We start from the raw sequence: 15,724 nt of genomic DNA, 5'->3' as shown, positions 1-15,724 counted from the left end.
TTATTCATGATAAATGATTGTTGCCATGGCAACCATTATTATTTTTTTGATGAAAATGATCAAAATTAACATATTAATCAAAATAAATTATGGTTGCAATTTCAACCATGATGATCATTATGATGATCTTGATCATATTTAGCATATTATTCGTGATAAATGATTGTTACCTTGGCAAATATGATTTTCATTATCATGATCGTGATCATATTTAGCATATTATTCATGATAAATCATAGTTGCAATGGCAACCATAATTATCATTATGATGATCTTGATCATATTTAGCATATTATTCATGATAAATTATTGTTACCATGGCAACCATTATCATCATTTTGATGATAATGATCGAAATTAACATACCATAATGATGATCTTGATCATATTTAGCATATTATTCATGATAAATGATGGTTACCATGGCAACCATAATTTTCATTATGATGATCTTGATCATATTTAGCATATTATTCATGATAAATGATGGTTACAATGGCAACAATAATTTTCAGTATGATGATCTTTATCATATTTAGCATATTATTCAGGATAAATGATGGTTACCTTGGCAACCATAATTTTTATTATGATGATCTTGATCATATTTAGCATATTATTCATGATAAATGATGGTTACCATGGCAACCATTATCATCATTTTGATGATAATGATCAAAATTAACATATTATGACGATCTTGATTATATTTAGCATAATATTGATGATAAATCATAGTTGCCATGGCAACGATAGTTATCATTATGATGATCTTGATCATATTTAGCATATTATTCATGATAAATAATGGTTACTATGGCAACCATAATTTTGATTTTGATGATCTTGAACATATTTAGCATATTATTCATGATAAATGATTGTTGCCATGAAAACCATTATCATCATTTTGATGATAATGATCAAAATTAACATGTTAATCATAATAAATTATGGTTGCAATTTCCACCAAGATGATCATTATGATGATCTTGATCATATTTAGCATATTATTCATTATAAATGATGGTTACTATGGCAACTATAATTTTCATTATGATGATCTTGATCATATTTAGCATATCATTCATAATAAATTATGGTTACCATGGCAACCATTATCATCATTTTGATGATAATGATCAAAATTAACATATTATGATGATTTTGATCATATTTAGCATATTATTCATGAAAATGATGGTTACCATGGCAACCATAATTTTCATTATGATGATCTTGATCATATTTAGCATATTATTCATGATAAATGATGGTTACTATGGCAACCATAATTTTCTTATTATGATCTTGATCATATTTAGTGTAACGGGCCGAGCTGTCTGAGACACACACACGTTCGATCCAGTTTCTAAGTGTCTTTTATTTCATCCTCGTGCTCCCTATATACATGTGCTCAAGACTCTCATATTTCTAATTACAATAGTGCACTGTTACTTTATCTAATTACAATAGTGCACTGTCACATTATCTCATCACAATAGGTGCACTGTTACATTTTCCCCTCACTTAAGTTTTCGTCCCCGAAAACAACATATTTTTACATAGTCGACGATTTAGCTAATCGTAAGCATAACGTTCGGGAGGACGTATGTTTTGCCGAAGTTGATAACGTTGGGGGTCACCTCTAGGCCTACGGGGAGGTGGTTGTAACACGGGGTGCTCGGGCAATGCGTGAACCACTGCGAAATCACCCGACTCACGACCAGGAGCAACGATTCGGCCGCTATCCAGTGGTATATAGCCTGTCTTAAGGTTGTCGTGGTGAACTACCATAACTTTTCCATCATTCGAGCTAACTCGATAGGTCGTCCCCATTCTCTTCACTACCTTATACGGCCCTATCCACTTCCTACCGAACTTACCTTTCTTTGGGCGTTTCACCCAAACGGTCTGACCTACTGCATGCGGCTTCCAGTTCTTATTGTCGTGATTTGAACACCTGGTTGACCTTACCTTATCTAAGTGCTCTCTAGCTAGCTGCCTAACATTCTTAAGGTTATTGCGGACTTTCTGTGCGTACTCTGTTGAGTGCTTGGATTCCCAGTCGTTACACCGAATTCTAATTCCAGAGGCATGCGAGGTGTTTTTCCGAATACGAGTTCGTACGGGGAGAGCCCAGTAGATTCATGTTTGCTTGTATTATAGGCAAAGAGAACGGAATCTAGCCAAACATCCCAATCGTCAGCATTGTTAGACACATAATGCGCAAGCGTCTTGTAGCGTGCGATTCTGTCGCTCCACTTGGCCATCCCCGGAAGGGTGGTATGCTGTGGTTCGTGTTTTCGTTATCCCCATAATGTTACAAATTTCGTGTAATAAAATACTTTCAAAGTTTGACCCTTGGTCTGAGTGCAGCACGAGCGGCGGTCCAAAACGCGAGAATACTTTGGATATTAAACAGTCGGCCACGGTTGAGGCCTTTTGATCTTTCGTAGGGAACGCCTCGCACCATTTGGTAAAATGGTCCATGATAACGAGTATATATTTATTCCCCCTTGCGGTCTCCGATATGGGGCCCATGTAATCTAATGCCCAAAATGTAAAAGGCTCACTAACACTGATCGTTTTCATAGGCGCTTTATCTGGATTCGAAGGTGATTTGCGGCGCTGGCAAGATACGCAATGTTGGATATGGGCTTGCACAGAGGCACGCAGATTTGCCCAATAAAATCTTTCGCGAATACGCTGTCCGGTTTGTGCTGAGCCGAGATGACCGCACGATCATGCATACCGTCGAGTATCTTAGGCACTATGGATTGTGGAATCACAATGGCGTGATCAGGATATGTGTACTGGTTGTGGCGAGATCGTACTAGTAAACCATTATGTATAAATAAGCGATCGTAATTATGCCAAAAATTTTTCAGAACTGGGTCAATGCTCCACTCCTTGAAATCTGGGCGTGGTTTCTTGTGCATCTTAAATTCCAAAACTTTCGAGATATTGCTGTCCTGCCGTTGTGCTTCATGTAGGTTTATAGTTGGGCTTACAGTAATTGAGTTAATTTTTTCATGCCTAAAGACAGGTGTATTCTCAGTTGCTTGTGTTTGCGGTTGGAAAGCGCGCGCGTGTGGGTTGAGTAATTTGTTTGTAGTGCATTTTCGCGGCAATGTGATAAAATCGATAGCGCGTGCACAACTAGCCCAAAGCATGAAAAGGAGCCCAAGCACATAGATAACAGGCGCTGTTATGAGACGCTTTGCCGTCGCTTTCCATTCAGTTAGCATTGAAGGAATCGTGTGGATAGCGGAAGTTTGACATGTTTCCTCGCATTTCTTAGCTACTAGGCGTGATAAGACATCTGCATTCAAATGCGATTTACCCGGTCGATGTTGAACCACAAATTCGAACTCTTGCAAATCCATTAGCCATCTGGCTAAACGCCCTTTCAGCTCGATGGAATTTAGCCAACGAAGTGCATTATGATCAGTAATTATTCTGAATTTGCGCCCTAAGAGGTATAGACGAAAGTGTTGGGTGCCGTAATGAATTGCCAACGCTTCTTTTTCAGTGGTCGCATAATTGCGTTCCCGTTGCGTCAGACTGCGAGAGCCGTATGCGATGACTCTTTCTATACCATTGTCATCGTGCTGGGCAAGTACAATACCTAAACCAACATCTGATGCGTCCGTGTAAAGAGTAAACTCGCGATCGAATTTTGGGTAAGCTAATAAGGGTGCGGAACAGAGCTGACGTTTAATTTTTCTTAAAAGATATTTCGCACTCGTTCGACCAATCAAAAGGTGTTCTGGCGGCTTCTTTTGTTGTAAGTTTAGTTAGAGGCGCGGCGACTGTTGCAAAATTCGCAATAAAGCGGCGATAGTAACTGGCGAGTCCTAAAAACTACGCAACTCTGTTATACATTTGGCGCACTGATGTTCTGTACTGCCTCGACTTTCTGTGGGTCAGGGCTGATGCCGTCTTTAGAAATGACATGACCTAAGAATGCAACCCTAGTTTCCGCAAACCGACATTTTTCCAACTTAACGCGCAAGTTGTGCTGCCGAAACCTGTCAAGGACTGCTCTCAATCTGTCATTGTGTTCGCCAAGGTTGCGCCCAAAGCAAATAACATCATCAAGATAACATAAACATATTTCGAACGTGAGACCTGCTAAGACTATTTCCATAGCACGCTGAAAAGTTGCCGGAGCCGTTTTTAAGCCAAAACTCATGCGGTTAAACTCAAACAGACCCGAGCTTGTAACGAAAGCCGTTTTTGGCCGATCACGGGGGTCAACGTTAATTTGCCAGTACCCGCTGCGTAGATCTAATGTTGAAAAATATGTTGCGTCTCCCAAAGAATCTAGTATGTCCGCAATGTTTGGAATTGGATGCGAGTCGTTGAGTGTTACTTCGTTTAATTTCCGATAATCTACACAAAAACGTAGTTCCCCTGACCGCTTTTTAACTAACACAATAGGGCTTGCCCATGGGCTGGTACTAGGACTTATAATACCTTGTGCTAACATATCTTTGATTTGTCTGTCAGCCTCTTCTCGATACGCGTACGGCAAACGGCGAGGGCGATGTTTAATGGGGTTAGAGTTACCTGTATCGATGTTATGTGTCACTACATTTGTGTGCCCTAATGTAGCCTCAAACACATCTTCGAACTCGGATAGGACTTCAAGAACACAGCTTTTATCGGCCTGATTTAAATTAGAATTTATAACACCTTCAAATTTGTTTGTTTCGCCCTTTCCGTTATTTGCCTTAATACCACAGCTTGCGCTACTTATTTTGCTGTGAGATTGGACTAGAGGGCTAAATGCTGCGATTTTGGTACCGAATTTTAGCTCGCTAGGTTCGCTATGTGCGTTCATGACTCGTAAAACAATGTTTCTACCTTGCGGGCAGACTACTGTATGTGCCACATGAATGTCGTTACCTGACTCGCTCTTTAGAGGCGCTATCATGCCTATTTCTGTCTGTGCTGATTTTACTAATCTACCCTCTACAATCATCTCAGATCTCGCGGGCACGACAACATTTTGGTCTAAAACTACGGCAATTTCGGCTTTCATACGAGACTGGATAAGGAAAGTTGAATCGTTCTCCACGCATGTTTTGGGCGTTTCGCCAGAAGGGTCACCACTTGCCTCAGTCACTCCAGATATCAGTCCACCATTGGAAAGGGGTGATAAAAGAACTTCAGTCCGCCCGTGAGACCCCGTTAAGTAATAGGGGCTAGACCCACTGCGAATATCCCCCTGTAGACTCAACCTATTTGCTTCGAGGAAGTCCCACCCCAACACACAGTCGTAACTGATGTTGTCGCTAACAAGAAGACGTCCTTTGTACGCTCGCTTACTTTTGGGGAACGTTATGTTTGTGTCGAGGCACCCAAGGATATTTAAACTACCGCCGGTGATGGATACGCAACGTTCTGCGACAGTAGTGTTAATTAATTTACTATCAAAGTCAATAATCCTGTGTAAAGTATGGCTTATAAATGTTCTCATGGAACCAGTGTCAATAAGTGCATGAACTTCAACATTATTTACAAAACATTTAACATATGGTTGTGTGGATAATGAAACATTGAAGGTATTAAAACTTACCCCAGGGCGATCTTTGATCCCACTTATCGTATCGCCCGCTGGGAGTTTAAACGATTCGCACAGTCTTTGGCAAAATGTCCGTATCCCTGGCATTCATAACATCTGTTTGTGGAATCAAACGTCTGGCTTTGCTGTTGTGGATTGTGCCAACAGTCCCTGGCGATGTGGCCCATTTTCTTGCAGACAAAAAATTTTCTGTTGCTTCGATCTTTCGTTTGCGCCGATAGATCATCTCGTTTATTCCGCGATAACTTCTCCTCCAGATTCTTTTGTCGCACGGCGATGTCGGACACCAGCGCCACCAATTTGGTCATTTCTTCACCACTCTTTTCGCTTGCCACACCAGCACTCTGCGTCACATTCCCTTGGTCGTTAAATTCCTGAATTGCCCTGTACCGTTGAACAAATGACACCATTTTTTTCAGATCTGGCGTAGGGTCACTCTCTAGCAACTTCATTCGAATGTTTTTGGGTAAACCTTTCATGAACGGCCTCGTTAACAACGCGGTTTTCGCTCCGGCATCAATGTCTGGTTGAGCTTTCGATAAAATTTGCTCCAACTCCCACTTGTACACCGTCGGGTCCTCGCCTGGCTTTAAAAGTCTCGCTTCGAACTCGGCAAAGTACACTTCTTTACACGCCGCAGGACACATGGTCTCTTTTAGGGCTTTCGTAACAGCGTCATATGTTTCACGAGCTTCCTCGTCCAGTACGTAAAAATGGCTCGCTGCTTCGCCCCGGAGAAAAGCTGGGAATTTCTTGATTTTCGCATCTGCGTTCCACCCATTTGCCTCAGCGCAAGCATCAAATTCGCGCAGCCAAATGGCTATCTTTAAAACAGGGAACGGGGAATAGGGGAATGGAACGGGGAATGGAAGGGAATGGAATGGCTTCGGGGAATGAGCCGGGGAATGGAATGGCTTCAGGGAATGAGCCGGGGAATGAGCCGGGGAATGGAATGGCTTCGGGGAATGTGCAGCTTGTGCGTCAGTGCGAGTTTGTTTGGCCCATTTGGCGTGATTAAAACCTGTAAACGCTTCCATGTCACGAATCATGAGACAGCTACTCACAGTTTGAATTCCTTGAGGTAAAAGACAAAGCGATTACAAGCTCATAGTATAAATGCGATGTTTGCATTGTCATTGTGATGTACATTGATGTACATTATATAGATAGAATTTGGGTAGGTGGTTCAATGTAAATCCTGCAAAATCTGAAGGCAATTAGTATAATACTGTAATAGTATTTTTTGCAGAAATCTTTTTAGTTCTTAATATGCCTTATAAAGCTCAATGTGTGTGATTAAAAGGTGAATAAAGATACTGACACAGTGTCACTTGTTTGTTTTTTATTTCAGGCTATGTGAACAAGACCTCTGGACAGTTTTGTTAATTTAAGCAGAAATAATGGTTGTGGTGGAAATGTGGTGAATGCATTATTGACAAGTTAATGGGTTTGCTTCCAAGAATACACTGAAACTTGGAGCAACAATGACTTTGAATATAATTATGTATAATATATTATTTATTAATCTTAATTTATATGACTTTTTACCTCACATAATCAAAAATGTTCAGATAAAGAGGTAAATATTTCACTGTTAATGGTGAATAAATATATATAGTTGATTATATTCATAATGAATTATTTGTCCTGCTCCATACTTTGGCAATTCTGTTTAAGAAATCCCACCATAAGTAGATCTTTTTTTGAAATAGTTACAGTCAAGTTTGTTGTCTAGTTTTAGTACAAAATAATACAAGTGCTACAATTAAACAAGGGAAATAATAAAATAATTACATAAGCAAGCACATTTTCTATTTTAAAAAGGTCTATGAATTGAGATGACATGTACTAACAATTTTGTGCATTAATTAAAGAATTGTATTATTACTGTGGGTTCTTTAATATTGTCCAATACTCCCAGTGACATCCCACTGAAATTCCTGCAGGTGTCTCAATCCATCAACCAGTTTATCTTTTATTTCTTATATTTAAGTCAGAATCAATGTATTCAATATCAATATGTTATCTTTTTGGAGACCCCCCAAGAAGAAATCCAGAAATTTTTCAACACCCCCCTTCTCATTTTGTACCATAATCATCCTGCCAAGGAGGGGGGTTGGCTTCAAGAACATGGTTCTCAATTCTGATGAAGAGGAAAAATTACTTTTCTCCTTTAACAGACTTGTCAAAATAATGTTGTAGAACTTAGATATTATTTTTACATATTGATATTGAATACATTGATTCTGACTTAAATATAAGCAATAAAAGATAAACTGGTTTGATGGATTGAGACACCTGCAGGAATTTCAGTGGGATGTCACTGGGAGTATTGGACAATATTAAAGAACCCACAGTATAATACAATTGTCTTTAATTAATGCAAAATTGTTAGTACATGTCATCTCAATTCATAGACCTTTTTAAAATAGAAAATGTGCTTGCTTATGTAATTAATTTTTATTATTTTCCCTTGTTTAATTGTAGCACTTGTATTATTTTGTACTAAAACTAGACAACAACTTGACTGTAACTATTTCAAAAAAGATCTACTATGGTGGGATTTCTTAAACAGAATTGCCAAAGTATGGAGCAGGACAAATAATTCATTATGAATATAATCAACATATAAAATATTTATTACACCATTAACAGTGAAATATTACCTTTTATCTGAACATTATTTGAATTATGTGAGGTAAAAAGTCATATAAATTAAGATTAATAAATAATATATTAATTACATAATTATATTCAAAGTCATTGTTGCTCCAAGTTTCAGTGTATTCTTGGAAGCAAACCCATTAACTTGTCAAGAATGCATTCACCACATTTCCACCACAACCATTATTTCTGCTTAAATTAACAAAACTGTCCAGAGGTCTTGTTCACATAGCCTGAAATAAAAAACAAACAAGTGACACTGTGTCAGTATCTTTATTCACCTTTTAATCACACACATTGAGCTTTATAAGGCATATTAAGAACTAAAAAGATTTCTGCAAAAAATACTATTACAGTATTATACTAATTGCCTTCAGATTTTGGAGGATTTACATTGAACCACCTACCTAAATTCTATCTATATAATGTACATCAATGTACATCACAATGACAATGCAAACATCGCATTTATACTATGAGCTTGTAATCGCTTTGTCTTTTACCTCAAGGAATTCAAACTGTGAGTAGCTGTCTCATGATTCGTGACATGGAAGCGTTTACAGGTTTTAATCACGCCAAATGGGCCAAACAAACTCGCACTGACGCACAAGCTGCACATTCCCTGAAGCCATTCCATTCCCCGGCTCATTCCCCGGCTCATTCCCCGAAGCCATTCCATTCCCCGGCTCATTCCCCGAAGCCATTCCATTCCCTTCCATTCCCCGTTCCATTCCCCCATTCCCCGTTCCCTGTTTTAAAGATTGTTAAATCTCCCCGCTCAAACTTCGAGGGAAGAATTGCTCTAGACATCTCTATAAACCGTTCTTTAAATCCCACCGCTGCCACCAAATTGTAACGGGCCGAGCTGTCTGAGACACACACACGTTCGATCCAGTTTCTAAGTGTCTTTTATTTCATCCTCGTGCTCCCTATATACATGTGCTCAAGACTCTCATATTTCTAATTACAATAGTGCACTGTTACTTTATCTAATTACAATAGTGCACTGTCACATTATCTAATCACAATAGGTGCACTGTTACACTAATAATAATAAGGCGTAACGTGTGTAACGTGTCACTTTTCGTTAATGTTCTCTATAATCCCAAACGTAACGTGTTGCGTAACGTGTGCGTAACGTGCGCGTAACGTGTTTCGTGTTTTTCTTGGAAGTTAAAAGTTCACCAAGGCGAGTCAGAACTGTTCATCCAACAGTACTAGTTCGGCAAAACAGCGTGGGCACGGCGGAAGGTCCTTTTGTTCGGCCTGTGGAATTTGTCTAGTGAATTCAAAGATCCTCCATCTCACAGACATCATTTCCGTTTCGCGTTCGTCGATCCGCCCGTTTCTGTCGTAAAAGACGATTGGATTGCTTGAAGTGGCAAAAATGGGCACGTCGGTATCAATGCAAACATCATTTGCCTACTGGTTCTTCGGAGCAGGTAAATTAACGACATGTCCCTCTAGGAGTAACAGAAAGTCTTTCCATGATATGAGAGTTGAGGTCCATCTAAAATCATTTAGATAGATAACCTCACATTCCTCAACTCCCACCCATGCATATTTATCACAGGCCGGATTCACGAAACTTTTGAATATCTGGCAAAGCGGGTCAAACAAAAATGTCTTTCCAGAACACGCACAGCCAACAAGCATAAGATTTCTAAATTCCCCCTTCCCTTTGTTAAAAGATCCTTCAGCGCTGAACCAAAAACCACTGGATGAATATGTTGTTTTTTAATACCTGTCGTGCACACCTTATCCATTCGCCATTGCAGCCATCAACGCATACTACTTTGCTTGCATCCCGTAGCAAGTCCATACGAGACTGTTTCTTTCTATCAAGGGTAGCCTGTGCATGTTGCAAACGCCAGATATTGTCAATAAGCTCCTGGACAGATTTGTTTGAGCGGCATAAAATGAAATTGACTAAGTCTTTATGGCCTTCCTTTCTCTGGGCTTCCGCAATGGCAAGCAACTCTGTGTGACTTCTTATTCCATTAGCTACCATAAATTCAGAGACCTCCAAGTTGCTGAGACGTTTAACAATCTTCTTAGGCTGTTCTTCCGGCTCGGTTACATCGGGTTTTCTTTTCTTCATTCGACTTTTTCGATATGCTCGAATGCATGTTTTGGTCCTAGGAGAACCAATCTCGGTAAGGTTTGGGTGATTGGCGCTTAAAAATACTTCAGTGTCCTCCTTTGTGACATATTGGTACGCTGAATAATAGTTATCGTGATTATTGGAAAAGTGCAGCACAACTCCATGGTTTTGCATCATTTTATCTTTCACTCTTTTCCATCGTTTCGCTCCATCGAGCTTTAAGCTCATATGATAATGTACACCATAATTCTCGTGTGGCTCCTTGCAACAGGCCCAGTACTCAACTTTAACTTTTCCCGTCCCTTCATTAAAATAATAAGCAACTTGCTCTCCAAAACTTTGCCTTGTCGGAAATATTTGGAGGTCTGCTTGGCTATACGTCACCAAGTATGTTCTTCGTATGTTTGAAGAAGTTAGCGAATTGTGATGGAAATCGTCAGCATCACATTCTGACTCAGGGATATCCGTCTGCTCCATTCGGCCATAAACAGTGTGATTACTTTTGTATTTAAAGAATTTCGTCGTTGCTGTCAGAAGGAATAATAAAATTCAAAATATCTGTTTACTCGCCCCAGGCCCCTGATCCGTGTTCCTTAATCATTTTTTTTTCATAGAGTTTCTCACAACAACTACATCAAAGCCTTTATACTACATAGAAACGGTGGCTGGGCTCATATCAGGATTAAAATAATTTTTACGTAATTTTATTTAACCTGGCTACACATAAAGGCATGTACACAGACAATCTCGTGCAAAAATGATGAGACACTTTACATTTTTACAAACGTTTTCCGACTGGCGCCCCCTCCCCCCCAAAACAATGTTGTAAATGTGTTGTTGAATATCCCCTTACTTCAAAACATGTTGAAACAACATTGTTTTGGGGGGGAGGGGGGCAAAAACTACTTTTTATAGGATAAATACTTCAATAAATAGCTTGTCTCAAACCTTTTTGCACGAGATTGTAGACACATCATGCCCTATTTACGAATCGACAAAGTTTGTTTACGGATCGTAAATGAACAGTCCATTCGATACCAATGGTACGGATCAACAAGCTTTTCAGAGGCCTATCCTAGACACATCTTCCCTATATTTACGAATCGACACACTCTGTTTACGGATCCGCGTAAACGAACAGTCCATTCGATACCAATGGTACGGATCGACAAGCTTTTCAGAGCTCTATCCTAGACACATCATGCCCTATATTTACGAATCGACACAATCTGTTTACGGATCGTAAACGAACAGTCCATTCGACACCAATGGTACGGATCGACAACTTTTTCAGAGCCCTATCCTAGACACATCATGCCCTATTTACGAATCGACACAGTCTGTTTAAGGATCGTAAACGAACAGTCCATTCGATACCAATGGTACGGATCGACAACTTTTTCAGAGCCCTATCCCGGACACATCATGCCCTATTTACGAATCGACACGCTCTGTTTACGGATCGTAAACGAACAGTTCATTCGATACCAACGGTACGGATCGACAAGCTTTTGAGAGCCCTGTCTTAGACAAATCATGCCCTATGTACGAATCGATACACTCTGTTTACGGATCATAAACGAAAAGTCTTTTTGATATTAATGGTACGGATCGACAAGCTTTTGAGAGCCATGTCCTAGACACATCATGCCTTATTTACGAATTTACACACTCTGTTTACGGATTGTAAACCAACGGTCCATTTGATACCAATGGTACGGATCGACAATCTCTTCATCTCCTTATCCTATAGACACAGTCTGTTTGGGGATATAGCTGTTTACGCCTTAGACACACGCTAGTTTCCATGCCTCATGTTCTAGTCGACAAAGTGCGTTTACCAATCGACATAGTCTATTTACGGATCGTAAACTAAGAGTCTATTCGATACCAATGGTGCGAATAGTTGCCTACTTCTCACGAATAGAAATGCCTAAACCGCTTTACCATCCGTATAAAAAGTTTTACGAAACGAACGACCCGTATGCTTGCAACAGTATTGGACAACCATCCATTCGGGATGCCCAAAAACTGTTAAATCTCGAGGGTAGCAGCATTATTTCGATGAAAACTCGTTTACGCATGCGCAGCAACGATTTTTTCGATGTTTTTGGGCACCGCGACATTTGCGATGCCCAAAAACTGTTAAGTCTCGAGGGTAGCAGCATTATTTCGTAGAAAAATCGTTTACGCATGCGCAGCAACGATTTTTTCGATGTTTTTGGGCACCGCGACATTTGCGATGCCCAAAAACTGTTAAGTCTCGAGGGTAGCAGCATTATTTCGTAGAAAAATCGTTTGCGCATGCGCAGCAACGATTTTTTTGATGTTTTTGTGCACCGCGACATTCGGGATGCCAAAAAACTGTCAAATCTCGAGGGTAGCAGCAATATTTCGATGAAAAATCGTTTGCCCATGCGCGGCAACGATTTTTTCGATGTTTTTGTTAACCGCGACGTTCGGGATGCCCAAAAACTGTTAAATCTCGATGGTAGCAGCATTATTTCGATAAAAAATCGTTTGCGCATGCGCGGCAACGATTTTATCGATGTTTTTGTGCACCGAGACATTCGGGATGCCCAAAAACTGTTAAATCTCGAGGACAACAGCATTATTTTGATGAGAAATCGTTTGTGCATGCGCGGCAACGATTTTTTCGATGTTTTTGTGCACCGCAACGTTCGGGATGCCCAAAACCTGTTAAATCTCGAGGGTAGAAGCATTATTTTGATGAAAAATTGTTTGCGCATGCGCAGCAACGATTTTTTCGATGTTTTTGTGCACCGCGGCATTCGGGATGCCCAAAAACTGTTAAATCTCGAGGGTAGCAGCATTATTTCGATGGAAAAAGGTTTGCTTATCGGCAGCAACGATTTTTTCGATGTTTTTGTGCACCGCGACATTCGGGATGCCCAAAAACTGTTAAATCACGAAAGGTAGCAGCATTATTTTGATGAAAAATCGTTTGCGCATGCGCAGCAACAATTTTTTCAGTGTTTTTGTGCACCGCGACATTCGGGATGCCCAAAAAATGTAAAATTTTGAGGGTAGAAGCATTTTTTCAATTAAAACTCGTTTACGCATGCACGGCAACAATTTTTTCGATATTTTTGTGCACTGCAACATTCGGGATGCCCAAAAACTGTTAAGTCTCGAAGGTAGCAGCATTATTTCGATGAAAAATCGTTTGCGCATGCGCGACAGCGATTTTTTTGATGTTTTTGTGCACCGCGACATTCGGGATGGCTACAGGTAACATAAAAGACAGGTTACATAAAGGACAGGCCAGGTTACATAAAGGACAGGGCAGGTTACATAAAGGACAGGCTAGGTTACATAAAGGACCAGCGAGGTTACATAAAGGCTAAGCCAGGTGACATAAAGGACAGGCCAGTATACATAAAGGACAGTCCATGTTGTATAAAAGACAGGCCAGGTTACATAAAGGATAGGGCAGGTTAAATAAAGAAAAGGCCAGGTTACATGAAGGACAGGCAGTTTACATAAAGGACAGGCCATGTTACATAAAGGACAGGCCAGGTTACATAAAGGACAGGCCAGGTTACACAAAGGACAGGCCAGGTTACATAAAGGCCAGGCCAAGTTACATGAAGGACAGGTCAGGCTACATAAAGGACAGGCCAGGTTACATAAAGGCCAGGCCAGGTTACATGAAGGACAGGCCATGTTACATAAAGGACAGGCAGGTTACATAAAGGACAGACCATGTTACATAAAGGACAGGCCAGGTTACATAGAGGACAGGCCAGGTTACATGAAGGACAGGTCAGGCTACATAAAGGACAGGCCAGGTTACATAAAGGACAGGCTAAGTTACATAAATGACAGGACAGGTTACATAAAGGACAGGCAGGTTACATAAAGGACAAGCAGGTTACATAAAGGACAGGCCAGGTTACAAAAAGGACAGGCCAGGTTACACAAAGGACAGGGCAGGTTACATAAAGGCCAAGTCAAGATACATGAATGACAGGTCAGGCTACATAAAGGACAGGCAAGGTTACATAAAGGCCAGGGCAGGTTTCATAAAGGACAGGCCAGGTTACATAATGGACAGGATAGGTTACATAAAACACACGACAGGTTACATAAAGGACAGGCCAGGTTACATAAAAGACAGGCCATGTTACTTAAAGGACAGGGCAGGTTACATAAAGGACAGCCCTGGTTACATAAAGGACAGGCCAGGTTACATAAAGGACAGGCCATGTTACATAAAGGACAGGCCAGATTACATAAAAGACACGACAGGTTACATAAAGGACAGGCCATGTTACATAAAGGACAGGCTAAGTTACATAAAGGACAGGACAGGTTACACATAAAGGACAGGCCATGTTACATAAAGGACAGGGCAGGTTACATAAAGAAAAGGCCAGGTTAAATAAAGAAAAGGCCAGGTTACATAAAGGACAGGCTATGTTACATAAAGGACAGGCCATGTTACATAAAGGACAGGGCAGGTTACATAAAGGACAGGCCAGGTAACTTAAAGAAAACGCCAGGTTACATAAAGGACAGGAAGGTAACATACAGGACAAGCATGTTACATAAAGGACAGGCCAGGTTACATAAAGGATAGGCGAGGTTACATAAAGGACAGACAAGGTTACAAAAAGGACAGGCCAGGTTACATAAAGGACATGCCAGGTTACATAATGGACAGGCTAAGTTACATAAAGAACAGGACAGGTTACATAAAGGACAGGCAGCTTACATAAAGGACAGGCAGGTTACATAAACGACAGGCCAGTTTACACAAAGGACAGGCCAGGTTACATAAAGGCCAGGCCAAGTTACATGAATGACAGGTGAGGCTACATAAAGGACAGGCCAGGTTACATAAAGGCCAGTACAGGTTACATGAAGAACAGGCCAGGTTACATAAAGGACAGGCCATGTTACATAAAGGACAGGGCAGGTTACATAAAGAAAAGGACAGGTTACATAAACAAAAGGCCATGTTACAAAAAAGGACAGGCCAGGTTACATAAAGGACAGGCCATGTTAAATAAAGGACAGGCCACGTTACATAAAGGACAGGGCAGGTTACTTAAAGAAAAGGTTAGGTTACATTAAGGACAGGCAGGTTACATAAAGGACAGGCCATGTTACATAAAGGACAGGCCAGGGTACATAGAGGACAGGGCAGGTTACATAAAGGAAAAGCCATGTTACATAAAGGACAGTGCAGGTTACATAAATGACAGGCCAGGTTACATAAAGGCCAGGTCAAGATACATGAATGACAGGTCAGGCTACATAAAGGACAGGCAGGTTACATAAAGGACAGGCCAGGTTACATAAAGGAGAGGCGAGGTTACATAAAGGACAGGCTTGGT

The 15,724-nt window shown here is 40.5% G+C and overlaps 1 protein-coding gene across 1 annotated transcript; it reads right to left on the bottom strand.

Annotated features, from left to right (window-relative positions):
• Positions 1 to 5,421: 5,421 nt before the first annotated feature.
• LOC114541690 lies at positions 5,422 to 9,053 on the bottom strand. The gene is made up of 2 exons (XM_028561488.1): positions 9,018 to 9,053; positions 5,422 to 6,409 (listed from the first exon to the last, which is right to left on the bottom strand). Exon 2 carries the CDS (start codon positions 6,238 to 6,240, stop codon positions 5,611 to 5,613), a length of 630 nt encoding a protein of 209 aa, XP_028417289.1. The 5' UTR covers positions 6,241 to 6,409; positions 9,018 to 9,053; the 3' UTR covers positions 5,422 to 5,610.
• Between the last annotated feature and the right edge of the window lie 6,671 nt (positions 9,054 to 15,724).

Source organism: Dendronephthya gigantea, unplaced genomic scaffold (genome assembly GCF_004324835.1).
Source record: "Dendronephthya gigantea isolate DGI-Jeju-01 unplaced genomic scaffold, DenGig_1.0 000304F, whole genome shotgun sequence".
Lineage (NCBI taxonomy): Eukaryota > Metazoa > Cnidaria > Anthozoa > Malacalcyonacea > Nephtheidae > Dendronephthya > Dendronephthya gigantea.
Note: the sequence above shows the minus strand (reverse complement) of the source record. Positions and strands in the feature narration are given on the sequence as shown.